This window comes from Alexandromys fortis, unplaced genomic scaffold (genome assembly GCF_014885135.2).
Source record: "Alexandromys fortis isolate MF-2015 unplaced genomic scaffold, M_Fortis_MF-2015_v1.1 scaffold_45, whole genome shotgun sequence".
NCBI classification, from domain to species: Eukaryota; Metazoa; Chordata; class Mammalia; order Rodentia; family Cricetidae; genus Alexandromys; species Alexandromys fortis.
The window spans coordinates 5,634,231-5,651,263 of NW_026067926.1; the positions used below are offsets into that span (position 1 = coordinate 5,634,231).

Genomic DNA, 17,033 nt, shown 5'->3' on the forward strand with positions numbered 1-17,033 from the left:
AGAAGAAAGAGAAAGTGGGAATTACATTTCAACACATTGGCACAGGAGACCACTTCCTAAATATAACCCCAGTAGCACAGACACTGAGAGAAACAATTAATAAATGGAACCTCCTGAAACTGAAAAGCTTCTGAAAAGCAAAGGACATGGTCAAGAAGACAAAACAGCAGTCTACAGAATGGGAAAAGATCTTCACCAACCCCACAGTGGACAAAGGTCTGATCTCCAAAATATACAAAGAACTCAAGAAGTTGGTCATCAAAAGAACAAATAAACCATTTAAAAAAAAAAGGGGGGTATAGACCTAAACAGAGAACGCTCAACAGAGGAATCTAAAATGGCTGAAAGACACTTAAGGAAATGTTCAACATCCTTAGTCATCAGAGAAATACAAATCAAAACAACTCTGAGATTCCATCTTATACCTGTAAGAATGACCAAGATCAAAAGCACTGATGAAAACTTATGCTGCAGAGGTTGTGGGGTAAAGAGAACACTCCTGCATTGCTGGTGGGAGTACAAGCTGGTATAGCCCTTTTGGATATCAGTATGGCGATTTCTCAGAAAATTAGGAAACAACCTACTTCAAGACCCAGCAATATCACTTTTGGGTATATACCTACAGGATGCTCAATCATACTACAAGGACATGTGCTCAACTATGTTCATAGCAGCATTGTTTGTCATAGTCAGAACCTGAAAACAACCTAAATGCCCCTCGACCGAAGAATGGATAAGGAAAATGTGGTACATTTATACAATGGAGTACTTACTAAACAGCAGGAAAAAAATAACATCTTGAGGGCTAGAGAGATGGCTCAGAGGTTAAGAGCATTGCCTGCTCTTCCAAAGGCCCTGAGTTCAATTCCCAGCAACCACATGGTGGCTCACAATCATCTGTAATGGGGTCTGGTGCCCTCTGGCCTGCAGGCATACACACAGACAGAATATTGTATACATAATAAATATTAAAAAAAATAACATCTTGAAATTTGCAGACAAATGGATGGATATAGAAAACATCATATTAAGACCAAATCCAGAAAGATAAATATCATATGTACTCACTCATAAATGGTTTTTAGACATAAAGCAAAGAAAACCAGCTTACAATTCACAATCCGAAAGAACCCAGACAACAAAGAGGACCCTAAGAGAGACATACATAGATCTAATGTACATGGGAAGTAGAAAAAGACAAGATCTCTTGAGTAAACTGGGAGCATGGGGACCATGGGAGAAGGTAGGAGGGGAGAGAAAGGGAGGAGAACAGGAGAAAAAAAAAAAAACAAAAAAACATGTAGCGCAATAAAAAACAATTTTTTTTAAAAAAAGTCATGTGACTCCCTAGGGTGGGGGAATAATGAGGGCTCATTTGGTAAATCACTTTCCTAGCAAGTATAAAAACCCAAGTTCAATACCAAGAATCCACATAAAATACTAGTGGCAATGGCTTATGCTTGAAAAGAATCTCAGTGACGGTGAGATTGGAGGCAAAGACAGGCAGAAACTTGGAAGCTCTCCAGCCAACTGGTCTAGTCTTCTTGGCAAAGTTCTTATGGACTCTGAAATGAAAGAGATTGTCATACAAAAGGTAGAAAGCACCTAAGGGGTGACACCTGAAGTTGTTTTCTAACCTCATATGCATGTACACACGCATGCATGCACATACCTGCAACCATGTACACACACATATAGATGATGCTCACAAAACCCTTAAGGTCTATGTCGGGGGGGGGGGGGATCAGAAAAAGCGTGGGGGGGGAGGGGTAATTCTCAGGAAATTAGAAAAGGAAGGATAATAATCTCATAAACACATGAACACTGTAATCTCTCTCCAGCTTGCCACCTAGAGAACATTTCCAGGCTACAGAGAAATAGGGAAATCTGCTGGCTAGAATATCACTGAGTAAAAGAGCTACACATAGAATACCAGAGACCTGCAAAAAAATTTAACCCTCAAATATTCGTGATTGTATCTATGTAAGTAAACTATGTAAGGCCCAGAAGGAAAAAAAATCCAAAAGGATTGCAAGGGACATTTCCAAAATCTTACACAGGATTATCCAAACCAAGGCACAAGATCTCATGACCCTTGTCGCATTAAGCACAAAGTTTTCTTTTACAACAGTAGTGGGATAAAAATTGTCATGGTTCTACTTAAAAATGTTAAATGCAAGAGCCAAAAGGAACAGTGTTTCCATAAAACTACCACCTTCCAAACAAAGCTCACAAATATTTACAAGGACATAAAACTACATGATACCAATAAAGTAAAATTTACTGTCTCAGACATGCAAAGAAGCATGAAAACATAATTGACAAGGATACAGATCACTGAAAACTAATCTGAAAGTTACATAGATGATCAAATATGTAAGGATGTTAAAATAGTTCTTGTAACTATATTCCAGAAGAAAGAATTGAGAGGAAAGTCTGAGTCTTTTATTAGAGGCATGGGAGATACAAGAGAGCCAATTCGATTTTTAAGATTAAAGTTACAATGTCTGAAATAGAAGTATACTGGATGTGATTATTATCACATTAAATACAACAGAAGTTATGATGGAGCCTGAAGATATTAGCAATAAAAAACAGCTAAAATTAAAAAGGGGAAGAAAGAAACTGCTAGAAAATTAACAACAGTGATCTATGGGACCCTCAGAACCCTAATGGGAGTTACAAAAGTAATGAAAGATAAAACAGGAAGTAGTAGTACTTTTTACCTAATTTTATAAAAATGATAATCTAAGTGTGGGTTGTATTTTTGCTTGTTTTGTTTTTGTCAACCTAGTACAGCTGGAGGTATCTAGAAAGAGATGATGGGTGTTGGAGAGCCTAGGCCCTGTGAGCATTGCCATTCTTGGGCAGTAGTCAAGTTGAGGAAGCCATAAGGAGCAAACCAGTAAGCAGTGCTCCTCCATGGCCTCTGCTTTAGTTCCTGCCTCCAGGTTCCCTGATTTACCATAGTGATGGACTGTGACACAGAAGTATAAGATCAAATAAATCTTTTGCTCCCTAAGTTGTTTTGGGTCATGGTATTTATCACAGCAACAGAAAGAAAACTAGGGCACTAAGGTAGAAAATCTCATGGAATCTAAAAGACGTGTAACAAGACCTTTAAAATACCAGAGTTGAAAACAAATGTCAACCAAAATATCTTCTAAATTTGAAAGCTAAAAAAAAATTACTAAGTATACAAAAGATGCTAAGAATTTAGTATCTACAGACTCTTTACTGCTCAGATTAAAATTTGGATTTATATAAAGGAATAAATACCACTAGATGTGATAATCATGTGGCAAATATACCTATCATGTCTTCTTACTAAAATGTAGTTTTTTTATTTTTTATTTGAATGAATGCTTACCTACATGTATGTATGTGCACCACATTATTTCTAGTGCTGGTGGAGGCCAGAAGAGGGTGTCAGATCCTCTGGAACTAGAGTTATAGGTGCTGTGAACTGCCATGTGGATGCTTGGAACTGAAACAAGGTCCTCTGTAAAAGCAGCAAGTCTACTTATACATGGAACCATTGTTTCATCCCTAAAATCTCTTCAAATAATCCATAACCAAAGCAAAATTAGTAACAATATAGACTAGATTCTATAATGTATACGGAAGTAAGATGTGATGACAACAATAGCGCTATGGTTGGGAGGAAAGAAATGTAAGTATATGGTTGTAAGGTTCTTACACATGAAAAGGTATACTATTATAGAAAGTAAATTGTAGTAAGTAACTACTATGATATGTATACTATAAATCCTAACACCACTAAAATATGCAGCTTAGAATTAACTTTTTCCAGGTTCATCACTATTATGGTTCTTAGATTTTACAGCTGGTAAGATATCTCTATTGGTGTAATAGTGGCATTTTTATTCTGAGGGTAATCAACAGATGTCTAAACTGGACTTAGGGCCCATTCAAGTAGGAGAGAATTCACCTCTGGGGCCACAAACCTAGCCACTTGCCCATGGCTAGTGAGGTCATGAATCCTAGAAGAGGACCTATTAATGCCACTTTCCTAAACTAGTATCCTTTCTAACTACAGACTAAACACTCACTCTCCTAACCCCAGGTTAGTGCAGCTGCTTCTATAGCAGGTGGAGGCTATCACACAGATCCACAACCAGTCAGAAAGCAGAGAAACCTGACTGTGGAGCCCGGCCCCAGTCCATACATCTCCATCTCAACCCTTATACCCAGGTTCAGGAGAGGAAACAGAACCGGGGTGCCTGTTGTAAGACAGTGTCTTCTAAGCAGGATCAAAAAGCTCTACCTATGAACTCTCAACAATACACTTGCCTAAACAGTATCTGCATATGGACAACACCAGCTGACATGCCAGCCTGGATGGGGAAATCTGGGAGAAGCAGAATTAGTCTTCTCTAGAGACAAGCTCCCTGAAAGGTTATCCAATCCCAACTGGTCAAGCCCTAAGCACATGAACAACACTAAATAGAAGGGAGATACACACACACACTTAAATTTGTGTATATATAAAATGATAATGTTAAATAAGAGGCTATTGATTTGATGTGGCAGTTGGAGGAGGTAGAAGAAAGGATGGAAATGTAGTATTCACACATAAAATTCTCTTAAAGAATTTTAAATTAAGAAAGAGCAATTGTAGGGCAAAATGGTGACTTAGTTGTTACCCTGTTCCTCCAGAAGCCCTAGGTTCAATTCCCAGCTCTCATATGGGAACTCACAATTGCCTGTAACTCCAGTATCTCAGGATCTGATACCTTTTTCTGGGCTCCATAGGCACTAGGCATGGGCTTACAGGCAAAATACCCATACATATACCAAGAACAAAGTAATATACCTAATAAATTGTCAAATAAGAGAACATTTCCAGGGCTCAGAAAAGTAAACGGCTTGCTGAGCAAGCACAAAGACCTGAGTTTGACTACACATAAATAAAAAGTCAGAAATGGCAGCATACTTATAATTCCAGTGCTGATGGGTAGGGAAGACAAATAAATACTGGAGCTCATTTGCATATACACAGAACAATAACAGATCAAATATAAAAAGATATAGCCAGGCTCCAAAATAAACATCTCCATATACCAGAAACAGAAGTTCTAAGTGGCGTGCAAGGCCAAGCCCACTGATCTCTGAAAGCAGACACTGACAGCTAACAGCTCTGCTCCTATGAAGTAACAGACTTAAATGTGCTCCATAAGATTGAGGCAGAAGCCAGACTTGCTCATGTTAGCCAAGGTTACTGGTGCAAATTCTTGGCATTCCCAGGGGTTATACAAAGTGTTACAATTACTACAAAGATATAATAGGTCATTCACCTCTTTATTTGAAGAACACTTAATAGTTAGACAGTTTCTAGAAGAAGAAAGTTCATCTATATCCCGAGTCAAAAAAAGGAGTTTCTGACCCATCGAGTCCAGGCATTCTAAAACACTGTAAAGAATTAAAGAGATTAAAATAAGAATAGTCATTTTTAGGTTATGACTTGCTAGTTAAATTTTGTGCCTATAATGCTTGCCAATATAGTAGTCAGTAGCAATATTTAGTTATACAAATTTAATTAAAATTAAAGGCCCAGTTAATCAACTGCATTAGTCATATGTGATCAGTGGTTTTCATATTCTCCAGAATATTTCATCATTGCAGAAAATCAAATTAGATTGTCTTACCCTAAGAGGAAGGAAAATAAATAAGAAATATACCTAAAGCTATCAATCAAGATTGAAGTCACAATCTAAGGATCTGACATACTCATCATGGTCTGAAATCAAACCGTTTCTGAGTGTGGATGTGTGTGTTTCTCCAATCTGCTTTAAAGGCTGTAAGCTAAGTTTTCTAACTTAAAAATATCAACAAGACTAGAATTCTCTTCTTTCCCTACCACCCTAAGATAGGGTCTCTCAACAGAGCCCTGGTTGTCCCAGAACTCTCTTTGTAGACCAGACTGATCTCGAACTCACAGAGAACCATCTGTCTTTGCCTCCTGAGTTCTAGGATTAAAAAGCTCTATCTTCTCTTGTAATAATCCTTAGTTCAATTATTTCTGCGTGATTTTTTTTAAACATCATTTTAGACATTGGTCATAGTCAGAAAACTAGTAAGTACATCCTTAATTTTCCTTTGTTCTTATTTGAAATGAAAAACATTACCTCATATTTGGGGGCTTAGTAGGTCCTCCCTTCTTTTCTGTTTCTTGACTGGCTGCTTTCAGTTCTTCACGACTAGCTAGTGCCTCCAAATTGAGCTCTGCAATCTGTAAGAAAATAAAGTCTTTGTACAGAATTTGAGGCGAAAAAAATCACTTAAATGATATTCTCTGCTTCTCTAGAATCATGGCTGTGTCACTGCCTCAGGCAAAAGCTGGTTTCAATAGTATCAAATGACGCCTGGCAGTGGTGGCGCACGCCTTTAATCCCAGCACTCGGGAGGCAGAGGCAGGCGGATCTCTGTGAGTTCGAGACCAGCCTGGTCTACAAGAGCTAGTTCCAGGACGGGCTCCAAAGCCACAGAGAAACCCTGTCTCGAAAAACCAAAAAAAAAAAAAAAAAATAGTATCAAATGGTTTTATGACTGCTTAGCCAAGAACAACAACCTGTCACCAGCTACTAATGTTACATGAAGATGGTTTAAAAGAGCCAAGTGAGGCTGAGTGAAAAGTGATGGCAATTTTGGCTCATCATTCCTTACTTAGTCTCTTAATGTATTTCTCTGAAAACATGTAACTTTTAGAAATGAAAAACAATGACTTTTATTGCAACATCAAAAAAGTCAGTATATTAATACAAAATAATACAAAATTAGACTATCAAAAGTATAATTGATATTTATTTTTTGTTCATAAAGTAGGAATCCACCTGGAAAGTAAGATAAAACAACTATTTAAAAATAACATATTTTTGCCAGGTCAGGTAGTGATGCAGGCCTTTAATCCCAGCACTCAGGTGGCAGAGGCAGTCGGATCTCTGTGAGCTTGAGACCAGCCTGGTCTACAGAGCAAGTTCCAGGACAGGCTCCAAAGCTACACAGAGAAACCCAGACTCGAAAAACAACAACAACAAAAATGGAATTCAACGGGTGGTTCAGTGGTTAAGAGCACCTGCTGCTCTTATAGAGAACCTGGGTTCAGTTTCTAACACCCACATGGTGGTTCACAACCATCTGTATGTAACTCCATTTTCAGGGAATCCCATTCCCCTCTTCACACAAGCAAAAACATAAAATAAATACACATAAAATACATAAATCTAAATGACAAAACATTTTTTGTTTGTCCCACCATTCTCAGAGGAGCCACTGCTGAGCTCCTCTATGAGAACATATGTGCCAACACAATCTGTTAAAAAATCATAACCATTCTTAAAGAGCGAAGGAGGTACAATTCAGTCAGGTGCCCAAAGAGGAACTGGCACACTGAGAGGCAGAGACAGAGATAGGTTGTTTGTGTTTTTTTTTTTTTTTTTTTTTTTTTTGAGACAGAATTTCTCTGTAGCTTTGGAGCCTGTAGGTCAGGCTGGCCTTGAACTCACAGAGATCTGCCTGCCTTGGCAGAGGCAGTTTTATCATAACCAGTTAGCAGGTCATGATTGATGGCTCCAGGAAGAATTTATCCTGATGTCAATTGTAGAAACAAGTGATGAGAATACTGGGCAGCGGGGAAGAGATGGCAAGGCTGAACCTAGTTTTCATAAACCCATCAGCATAGGTCAGTGCCTCAGCAACCCCCAGACAGCTCTAGAGGGGTGAGGGATCTAAAACTCAAGACCTCTACAACACTCATCATTCCCCACCTCTGCTATTATCCCATAGATCAGGGGACCCATCAAGACCTTAGGAAGAGCACTGGGCATAATCTGGAACAAGATGCAGCATCTGGATCAGAGCAACAGAGCTCAGGCTGCAGACTGTGGAGAAAGCACAGTGGTGCAGTGAGTCTGAAGCTCAGTATCCTCCACCCTGGACAAAGTAGTAAGGAACTATATCCATCAGGGGAATTTTGTGACAGCACTTCATACAGTGTCCTCACAGACAGCTAAGACTCCAAGCAGCCCGCTGGACAGTGGAAGGATTATATAGGGGTGGAATCAATCGTAAGTCACAAGCCCAACATTGAAAGAACACACAGAGGTATTCCTAGCATTTGCAATTCCACTTGTGAAGTACTGCCTGCAGACAGAACTAGTCCTGTAATCCAATCATCTAAAGAAAGACTAGAGGAGAATAGGACCTCCTATCACAGAGGAACAAGCACAGGTGGCATGGGTTTCTGAGAGCCAAGAAATGTGATTCAAAATTGAACCCCAGCCATCAGAGTTCACATATTCTATATCCCCATCTGACTCTCTCCCCGCATGTTCATCTCACCCTTATTTAATACTCAGTATCAATTTGGCATGACAGCCGGGACCTGCTTAGTTTTCTCTTCTACTGCTTATTTTCCCCCTTCTTTACTCTTTCCCTTTTCATTCTCCTCTCCTAAGGAGCTGAGCTGGTCTGCTGGGTCTGTCTGGTGCAGCCTCCAAAGAGACAGGGTTTTACTATTATCTGATTACTTATCTTACCTTTCTCTTTTCAGTTTACCTTCAACCGAAACTCTGTCCCCACATTTTTGTCCCTACAGGTCCTTTTATCCTAGCACTTGGAAGGAAGAGGTAGTATGATGACCATAAATTTGAAGCCAGTCTGGGCCATATCTACATAGTAAGTTACAGGCAAGACAGTGCCTCAAGAAAACCACCAACAAAATCATTTCACAAAGTCTTTCTGAAACTGTCCTTTTCAAATCTATATCCACTGAACTGCTGCTCAAACAATGGAATGTGCACCTATTCCTAGAGAACAAACTAATTACCATAAACAGTATTAGTTCGATGATCATCATCAACAGCTTTATATTTAGTCATCTGCCCTCAATACTATCCAAGCAAACTACGTATTTCCATCTTACAGATTTAGAAACAAGTTATTCAGAGCAACTGCCAGTTGATATAACTAGAAACTCTATAGTCAACACTCAAAAGTTGACTTTATTATATACTTTGTCAATATGTTAGTGATATGGGTCTTAATTTTAATCTTAACCACATTGCTAGTTTTGTACGGAAAGGTAGGAACAGAAATAATGATCTATGGATGTCTGATCCAGTCTCATAATATTAAGAAAGCCAAAGGGACTGGTCAAAGATACTAACCTTCTTTGGCCCATACTTAAGAAAATACCGAACTAATTCAAGACTTGTTCTAGCATCTTCTATGGTATCATGACCAAGCTTGTCTGGACACTGTATATCCTTCCTAGAAATGAAGATGAAATGTATATATGGGGATATTTTTAATGATTATTTCTTTTAACGACAGTATAAAAGTTTCACCATTGTTAACAATCAGATTTGTACTACAACTATCAAGATTCCCTTTCTCTGCTCAACTGCCAGGCCTCAAGAGAGGTGCTGCACATCCAGACAACATGGGATGGCTCTGATCACAGAAGTACACCACAGGAATCAAAGATTAGCCAAGATCAGGCCCACTCTTAGCTGTATCAGTTAAAGGTTTCCTTCCAGAAGATTTTTATTCATATGCAAATATCTATACATTTAAATAATTTTCTTGGTTGTTTATGAAAAATCTTAAATACACATATATTTATGTTGATCAATATCTATATATAGATCCTACTCAGCAACTCTATTTTATTCTAAGTAATATCTTAGGGTTTTCCATCTTAGCATATACAGATCTATCATATTCCTTTGAATAATAAATAACCATAACTTAATCAGTCCTCTACAATTTTCTTTCCATTTTGAACCATGTTATAATGAACATGCACTTATATGCTTCAAGACTACAAGACATATTCAATTTAAGTATGCTACACTTTGAAATTCCATGGTACTAGGGGCTGAATATAGGGTCTTACAAATGATATGTAAATGTTCTGTCACAACTTCCTTTAAAAAATTTTTAAAATTACATTTATGTATGGGGAGTGTACAATGTGTGTGTGTGTGTGTGTGTGTGTGTGTGTGTGTGTGTGTGTGTGGTTGAGCAGAGGACAACTTATAGGAGTTAGTTCTCCCAGGGATAGAACATATGTCATAAGGTTTGTTCCCTATTGAGTCATCTTGCCACCAAAACACATTTGTTTTTAAACTTTTCATAATTAGAGAAGGTCTCACTAAATTGCTCAAGATAACCTTAAAATCACTTTAGAGACTAGGAAATCATTGAACTTTAGAATCTCCTACCTCCATCTTCAAAATAGCTGAGATTACATGCCTACCCTGTGAGGTTCAACTGTATTCCCTTAATTTCTTTACTTCATAAGAATTAGAGGGAGTTGTGTTTATAAATTGAGAGAGACAACCAAGACTGGATTGGATAATACATATTAATTTATGTACAATATACCAGGACAACACCAAAACATGTATAAACCTACCCCAAAATAACTTTGGCTAAGAATCTTAGCTTAAATCTTCTGTGCTGTTTCCTGATATAAAGCAGCGAGGTATCAATAACATATGGGTGTATCATCTGAGGAGGAAAAATAATGAATAAATAGCACCTTATGCTAAAAAAAAAAAAAAAAAAAAAACAGGGAAGAGGTTTAGGAGTTAAAATTCCCAGTCTTTACATCTTAGATAAATGGAACACACTTTTCTATTAGAGAATAAGGTCTTAAAGAATATACACACTTTTAAAACTCTGAGATCCGAGTCTAGGAAATGGCCCACTAACACAGCGTCAGGAGGAAGCAGCTGTCTTAAGAGTGTCTGTACATCTTTGAGTTTGGTTGGCACTGGGTTAAGAATCTTCTCCGTGATTCCTGAAAAACTTTTCATAAAGAGAAATAGAGAGACTAAAATATCAGCTTTTCTCCAAAGACACGTTTTGAAAAATTATACTTAATATATACCAATCACAGAAAAAAAGCTGAAGATCCAAATAAGCAGAGAAGTTAAAAAAAAATCCATCATAAACTTCTACAGAACATGGGCAATACTGTATATGATGTAAATGTAAGAAAGAACTTCCTGAAGAAGGCTCCATTTGCCTAAGAATTAAGGTTAACAACTGACAAACAGGACATTATAAAACTAAAAAGCTCTTGCAGAGCCAAAGAAGCAATCAACTGGGTGAAGAAGAAGCCTATAGAATAAGAGAGAGTCTTTGCCAGCTATACATCTAGAAAAGGTTTAATATCCAAAATATACAAAGAACTCAAAAAAAAAGAGTAAAAAAACTAAACCAAATCAAACCAAACCAACAAAACTATGACCCATTTAAAAAAAAAAAAAATTGGCCTAGGACCTGAATAGAGAGTTCTCAAAAGAAAAATACCTTAAAAAATGTTCATCTATCCTATCAATTAGGAAAATAAAATCAAGATAAGTTTGAGATTTTATCTTACCCCAGGCAGAATAGCAAATACCAACAATGGACAACAAATACTGGAGGAGATGTGGGGAAAGGAAGCTTCCCTTATTCCCATTCACTGATGGGGTTGCAAACTGCTACAGCCACTGTGGAAACCAGTGTGGAGAATTCTCAAAAAGCTAAAAAATCAATCTACCATATGACCCAGCTATACCACTTCTTGGAATATACCAAAAGGACTTGATATCCTACTCCACTAATACTTGCTTAGCCATGTTCACTGCTGCTGTCTTTACAGTAGCTAGGAAATAGAAACAACCTACATGTCCTACTACTGACAAATAGATAATGAAAATGTGGTACACATTCACTATGGAATACTGCTCAGCTGTAAAGAAAAACAAAATCATGAACTCTACAGATAAGTGGATGGACCCAGAAAATATCATATTAAGTGCGGTTCCCCAGACTCAGAAAGAAAATCACTCCAGTCTCTCTTATTGGAAGCTCCTAGTTCCAAATCTTCAGATGTGAGTACATACCCTGTAGTAACTGCAGAAACCAGGAGAGTAAAACAAGACCACTGTCAGTACAAAGGGTAATAGCAGGGTGCAAGTATCTGAACAGGGTAATAAAATGCAGAGGACTCCTTAAAGAAGGGAAAGGAGGTGAATACAAAAACGAATGGGAAGAGAGTAAAGAGGATATAAGTGATCTGATAAGGGAAACGGGAAAGGAAGGGCTCCTTAGGGAGGAGAAGGAAGGTAAAATAACAATATGGACAGCTGAAAAGGTCACAAAGAACCAACGTATTAATTATTTACCTAAAAAAACAATCAAACCAACCAACCTATAGTGAACAAAATTCAGTGTACAAATATAACTTTTCTCATTTGGCCTGAAGGTGCTCTCTCCAAGAGTCAAAGAGGGCACCTAACAAAAACGCCAATGCTAGACATGAGAAGCCCTCTTTTAAGTTGTTAGCCAAGGCTGTCTAAGAGACTCCCATGACATACAGCCTACTGCTTTTGCCCTTGGTTACTCCCTGAGGTAGAAGGTAAGTCCCTATGGCTGAAGACACCATGCACTTCAGAAACAGGGCCCAGAAGCCCCTGAGCTGGAACTGATCTGAATCCCCCTCCCTGAGGACTAGATTTCATGGTACCAGAAGGTGCATGCAAGCTTCCAAAGGAAAAAGGCAACCAACCGTCCTACTGTGCTATGGTGCATGTGGATCACATCAACAAGCAGCATGGCAGGATAGCCCTATGGGTGCAGTAGTGCTGTACAGACTATGGTGGCTATCAGTTCCTCTCTAACCTCTCTAATTGGACTTAAGACCCACTCAACAAGAAGGAGATCATGCCTGGTGCTAGAAACCTAGCTACAGTGATATCACAGTTATTAGGGGAGAATCTACAACCACTAATTTACTAAGCTAGCATAATCCCTAAAAACAATGTAAAAATATTTGTCCTCATACCCACAGAGAAGTATAGTCTTCACCCCTAATCAAGGAAACTTTGAAATAGAGACCACTACAGAAAACCACAACCAGTCAAAATGCAGAGTTGTGGAATCCAATCCCAATGGATATATCGACAGAACACTCCCACATCTAAGGCTCAGGAAACATGTGGAGGGCGAGGGGCAGAAAGATTGTAAGAGCTGACCAGGGACTTTGCTGTGAGAATGCATCTCTGAGTGATGTCAGAAGCTACACCCACAAAAGTCTCACCAACGTGACTGCCCAAATGTGAGTTTAACAAGAAGGCACCAATGAACACGCCAAACTGCATGGGGAAAAGACAATGAGGGCTCAACCCTACATAAAAGACAAATGAGGAAAGCTGAGGATGTGCTGTGGAAGAATCTTTGTACACTGTAAAACATGTACTGCTCTCATTGGTAATAAAAAGCTGATTGGTCGCTAGCTAGGCAGGATTTTCAGGGACAAGAACACTAGGAAGAAGAAGGGCAGAGTCAGAGAAGTTGCTAGCCAGACATGGAGAGGAAACAGGAGGTTGAAATCAAAAAGAGGTAACGCAGAATATAGATTAATAAAAATGGGTTAATTTAAGTTGTAAGAGCTACCTGGAAATTAGCCTAAGTTATTGCTTAATCACTTATAATTAATATTAAGTCTCTTGCAGTTATTTGGGAATGACTACAGAGACACAGAAAACACTGCCTACAGGAGTGTAAGAGGTGGCCCTGTCCAGGGAAAAGCTAATGAATTGGTTGTCTAGTGACAAATAGACAACCCTGAAAAAATACTTACAAGTAACATAATATAGACTCAACAGGTTATATTTGAGAATTTGTATGTATATACAAATACATATACGCATGCATCAGTAACAATTGATGCAGAAAAGAGGCCAAGAATGTTTAAGAGCAGAGCGGGAGGAAAGGGGAGGAGAGATGTTAGAATTAAAAAACTATCTCAAAAACAAACACCAATAATAATAATAATAATAAAGAGCCATAACTTCATTATCCAAAGGTTATATTTTTTCCATTTTAGTAAATATCCTTCCACTTTTTTGGTATGTATATATTTATAGATATATTTCACATGTTGTTTTGTGATTACATATGAATGTCAATAAATGAATTTAATCATATCCTTTTAAATGGTAAGAGTATTCTACTTTGAAGTTGTTTAAAAACATTTTCTAACTTGACATTTGCATCGTCTTTTTAAAAGACATATATATTCTCACCTTTTTACAATACTGTGACAAAATGATTTTATATATCTTTTTGCTGCATATGACTATTTCCTAGAAATACTATTTATAATTATCAGCCCTCTAGTAGAACAGCCTATATCTTTAATATGGTCTCTCTAGTTCTCTATGCCTATGTAAACATGAATACATGGGTACAACTTCAGTCACCAAAAATAATGTTTCACTGTTTTTTACTTTGTTTAATCACCATGTACTTCTGAAGTTTTATGATAATCTTTGGAAATATAAAAATTATTAAGACTAAAATTAGCCAGGTATAGTGGTACATAACTTTAACCCTAGCACTTGGGAGGTAGAGGTAGGCAGATTTCTGTGTGTTCAAGGCCAGCCCAGTCTACAGAGTGAGTTCTAGGACAGCCAGGGCTGCACAGGGAAACCCTGTCTCAAAAAACAAAAAACAACAATGAAAAGAATACCTAGTAAAGGAGTCCAGAATCTTGAAGTCAGGTTTGACCAGTTCATCCATAATGCAATGGCCTCTTTCAGCAACCAATGAGATGCGTGTTAATTCTCTCCCCTTGGATGTAAGGCACTAGAAGACAAAATACTGCTAAACTGCAGAAGCTGTTAACTCCCCCTTAATATGTACACTGTATCAGCAAGCACCTACACTCAGCTACAATTCCTGCCAGCACAGCAAAGATGCTTGTTTACGAAAGGATCCAGTATGAATGAAACTGAAGTTGGTATTTGCTGAACACCATGTTTACTAGAAGCAATGGCAATACTTGCTCTGGAAAATGGTGAATGGCTAGGGAGGCTAAGGCAAGATCAAAAGTTCAAAGTCAACTTGAGCTATACAAGGAGATCTTGTTTTACTTATTTTTGAATGAAGATAATAGTACTAATAAAATTGTATCTATCATCGACAGACTATGTATTACTCATCACTACAGCTAAGAACCACCACTTTTACTAAGCACACTCTAAATATATAGCATAGCCTTAATTACTATCCACTTCATAGAAGGAGAAACTAAGGCAGAGAGGGGTTAGGGACAGTCATTAACAGGCAAGGCCAGTATACAAACTAACAAGAATCAAAACTATTTGCAAGTACTGCAGGGAAAGGATGTACTTGTCTTTGGAAGAATTACTAAATTAGCAGGGAAATCCTATTTCTAATTTTCAATGTGCAAAACCTAAACCCATAGTAATTAAGGCAGAGTCTTCATGGCAGCCACAGAATAGAATATTTCTTCAAAAAAAACCCCATTTTTTTCTGGTGTTAAAAACATGATTAAACACAGAAACTACTTAGAAAACTTAAAACTAATCTTTCATTTGTAATATAGATCCAAATTTTTTAAAAAGGGGGCACTTTCAGCTATTTAAACTAAAAGTCAAAAGGCATGGGTTTACTGGTGCATTGAATTCATGAAATCGTCTTACACTATAGTTTGCAACGTGCTCTGAAAAATCAAAGCATTACTTACCATTTCACAATTAAGTCCAAAAAGTGGACTGTTATCTGTTATGAAACCATCACACTTGGTAAGGATAAAATTTTCACAGTTAGGAGAACCTAGGAGAAAAGGAAGTAAATATTCATTGGAGCTACTTCGTTTTTGTTTGGTTGGTTGGTTGAGTTTGGGGTTTTTTTGGTTTTTGGTTTTTGTTTTTTTGTGGGGCAGGGGAGCAGGTTCGAGACAGGGTTTCTCTGTGTCAATAGTCCTGGCTGTCCTGTCCTAGAACTCACACTATAGATCAGGCTAGCCTCGAACTCACAGAATTCTGCTTGCCTCTGCCTTCTGAGTGCTGGAATTAAAGGTGTGCACCACACACTCCGCTTACTGGAGCTATTTATTGGACATAATAAACACTACTCTGAAGATCCAGAGGAACTCAAATAACATATTTACTGGGAACTTTCTTTGTGTTGCTTGAATTATAAAAACTAAACAAGAAGCAACCTCTCTGGTTAAGTTTTTCTCCATCCATTGTTACATTTTGAATGAATATTGTAGGCTGTTGTTTAAGGGGGCCTGGGGCCTGGACTTCCTGATTGTTACCAAGCAAACATGCTTTCTATTTATGAGAAAGAATTTAACCCAAAGTTATTGGACACTTCCCATGTAGGTACTAGGAGAGAAAGAACAACATATCCAAATGATTCCATGTGGCGTTTGTCTTTCCCAAATAAAGCAAGTGAAAATAGGACAGAGATTTATTCACCATAGTGGACATCTAAAAAGACTGTGTAGTAGGCAGAAAGTTTGAGTAACTTTCACTGTGTGCACTTAAACCCAACTCTATCATTGAGATTTCCCTGAAGTCACTATTCAGAAATGTTCTTCAATTTCTTGCAATCATAACCTGAAAATTCCCTCTAGAGGTTCAATGCAGGTTCAGGGAACTCTTCCATAATATACACTAAGCTAACAACCAGGCATACACAGCTCAGAGATCCAAAACATTTGAATCATTATAGATTTCTACCTTCACACAGTTACTGAAGCAGCTAAAGTAGTATATAGATTTTATTTGACAAGAATTAAAGAAGAGTATTAAATCTTTGGATTAGTTTTTACCTCCTAGTATCCAGAAATTTCCATTTGAGGGAGATTAAAAGTTTTAAAATGTATCATCCATGTTGAAATAGGAAGTGGCGGGGCTGCGTCCCCAACACCCCGACCGCTTGGCTAGCTTATGCCCAAAATAACAACACACAAACTGTATTCATTTAAGAACTGCTTGGCCCATGAACTCTAGCCCTTACAGGCTAATTCTCGCATCTGGACTAGCCCATTTCTAATGATGTGTGTAAGCACCCCAAGGTGCGCTTACCGGGAAGAGTCTAGCCTCCGTCCATCCTGGTGTCTCTGCTCCAGAGAGCAGAGCTGTTGGGTCTCTCCGGGAGCAGAGCAGAGTCTGACCTCACTTCCTCTTCCGCCCAGA

General features: G+C 38.1%; 1 protein-coding gene across 9 annotated transcripts in view; it reads right to left on the reverse strand.

Moving 5' to 3' along the window:
• The window catches only part of Rexo5 (RNA exonuclease 5), a 57,595-nt gene that overhangs the window by 15,208 nt on the left and 25,354 nt on the right, over positions 1 to 17,033 (reverse strand). For 8 of the 9 annotated variants that reach the window (XR_007591909.1, XM_050143282.1, XM_050143287.1 and 5 more), the window contains 7 exons: positions 15,572 to 15,660; positions 14,552 to 14,667; positions 10,698 to 10,836; positions 10,442 to 10,536; positions 9,189 to 9,291; positions 6,150 to 6,253; positions 5,319 to 5,433 (listed from right to left, as the gene is read on the reverse strand). Coding sequence is in view for 8 of the 9 variants with exons in the window: in XM_050143282.1 (XP_049999239.1) it covers positions 5,319 to 5,433; positions 6,150 to 6,253; positions 9,189 to 9,291; positions 10,442 to 10,536; positions 10,698 to 10,836; positions 14,552 to 14,667; positions 15,572 to 15,660 (761 nt within the window). In the remaining variant the exon portion in view is untranslated. The remainder of the gene's footprint in view (positions 1 to 5,318; positions 5,434 to 6,149; positions 6,254 to 9,188; positions 9,292 to 10,441; positions 10,537 to 10,697; positions 10,837 to 14,551; positions 14,668 to 15,571; positions 15,661 to 17,033) is intronic. The other variant, XM_050143286.1, reaches the window with a different exon arrangement.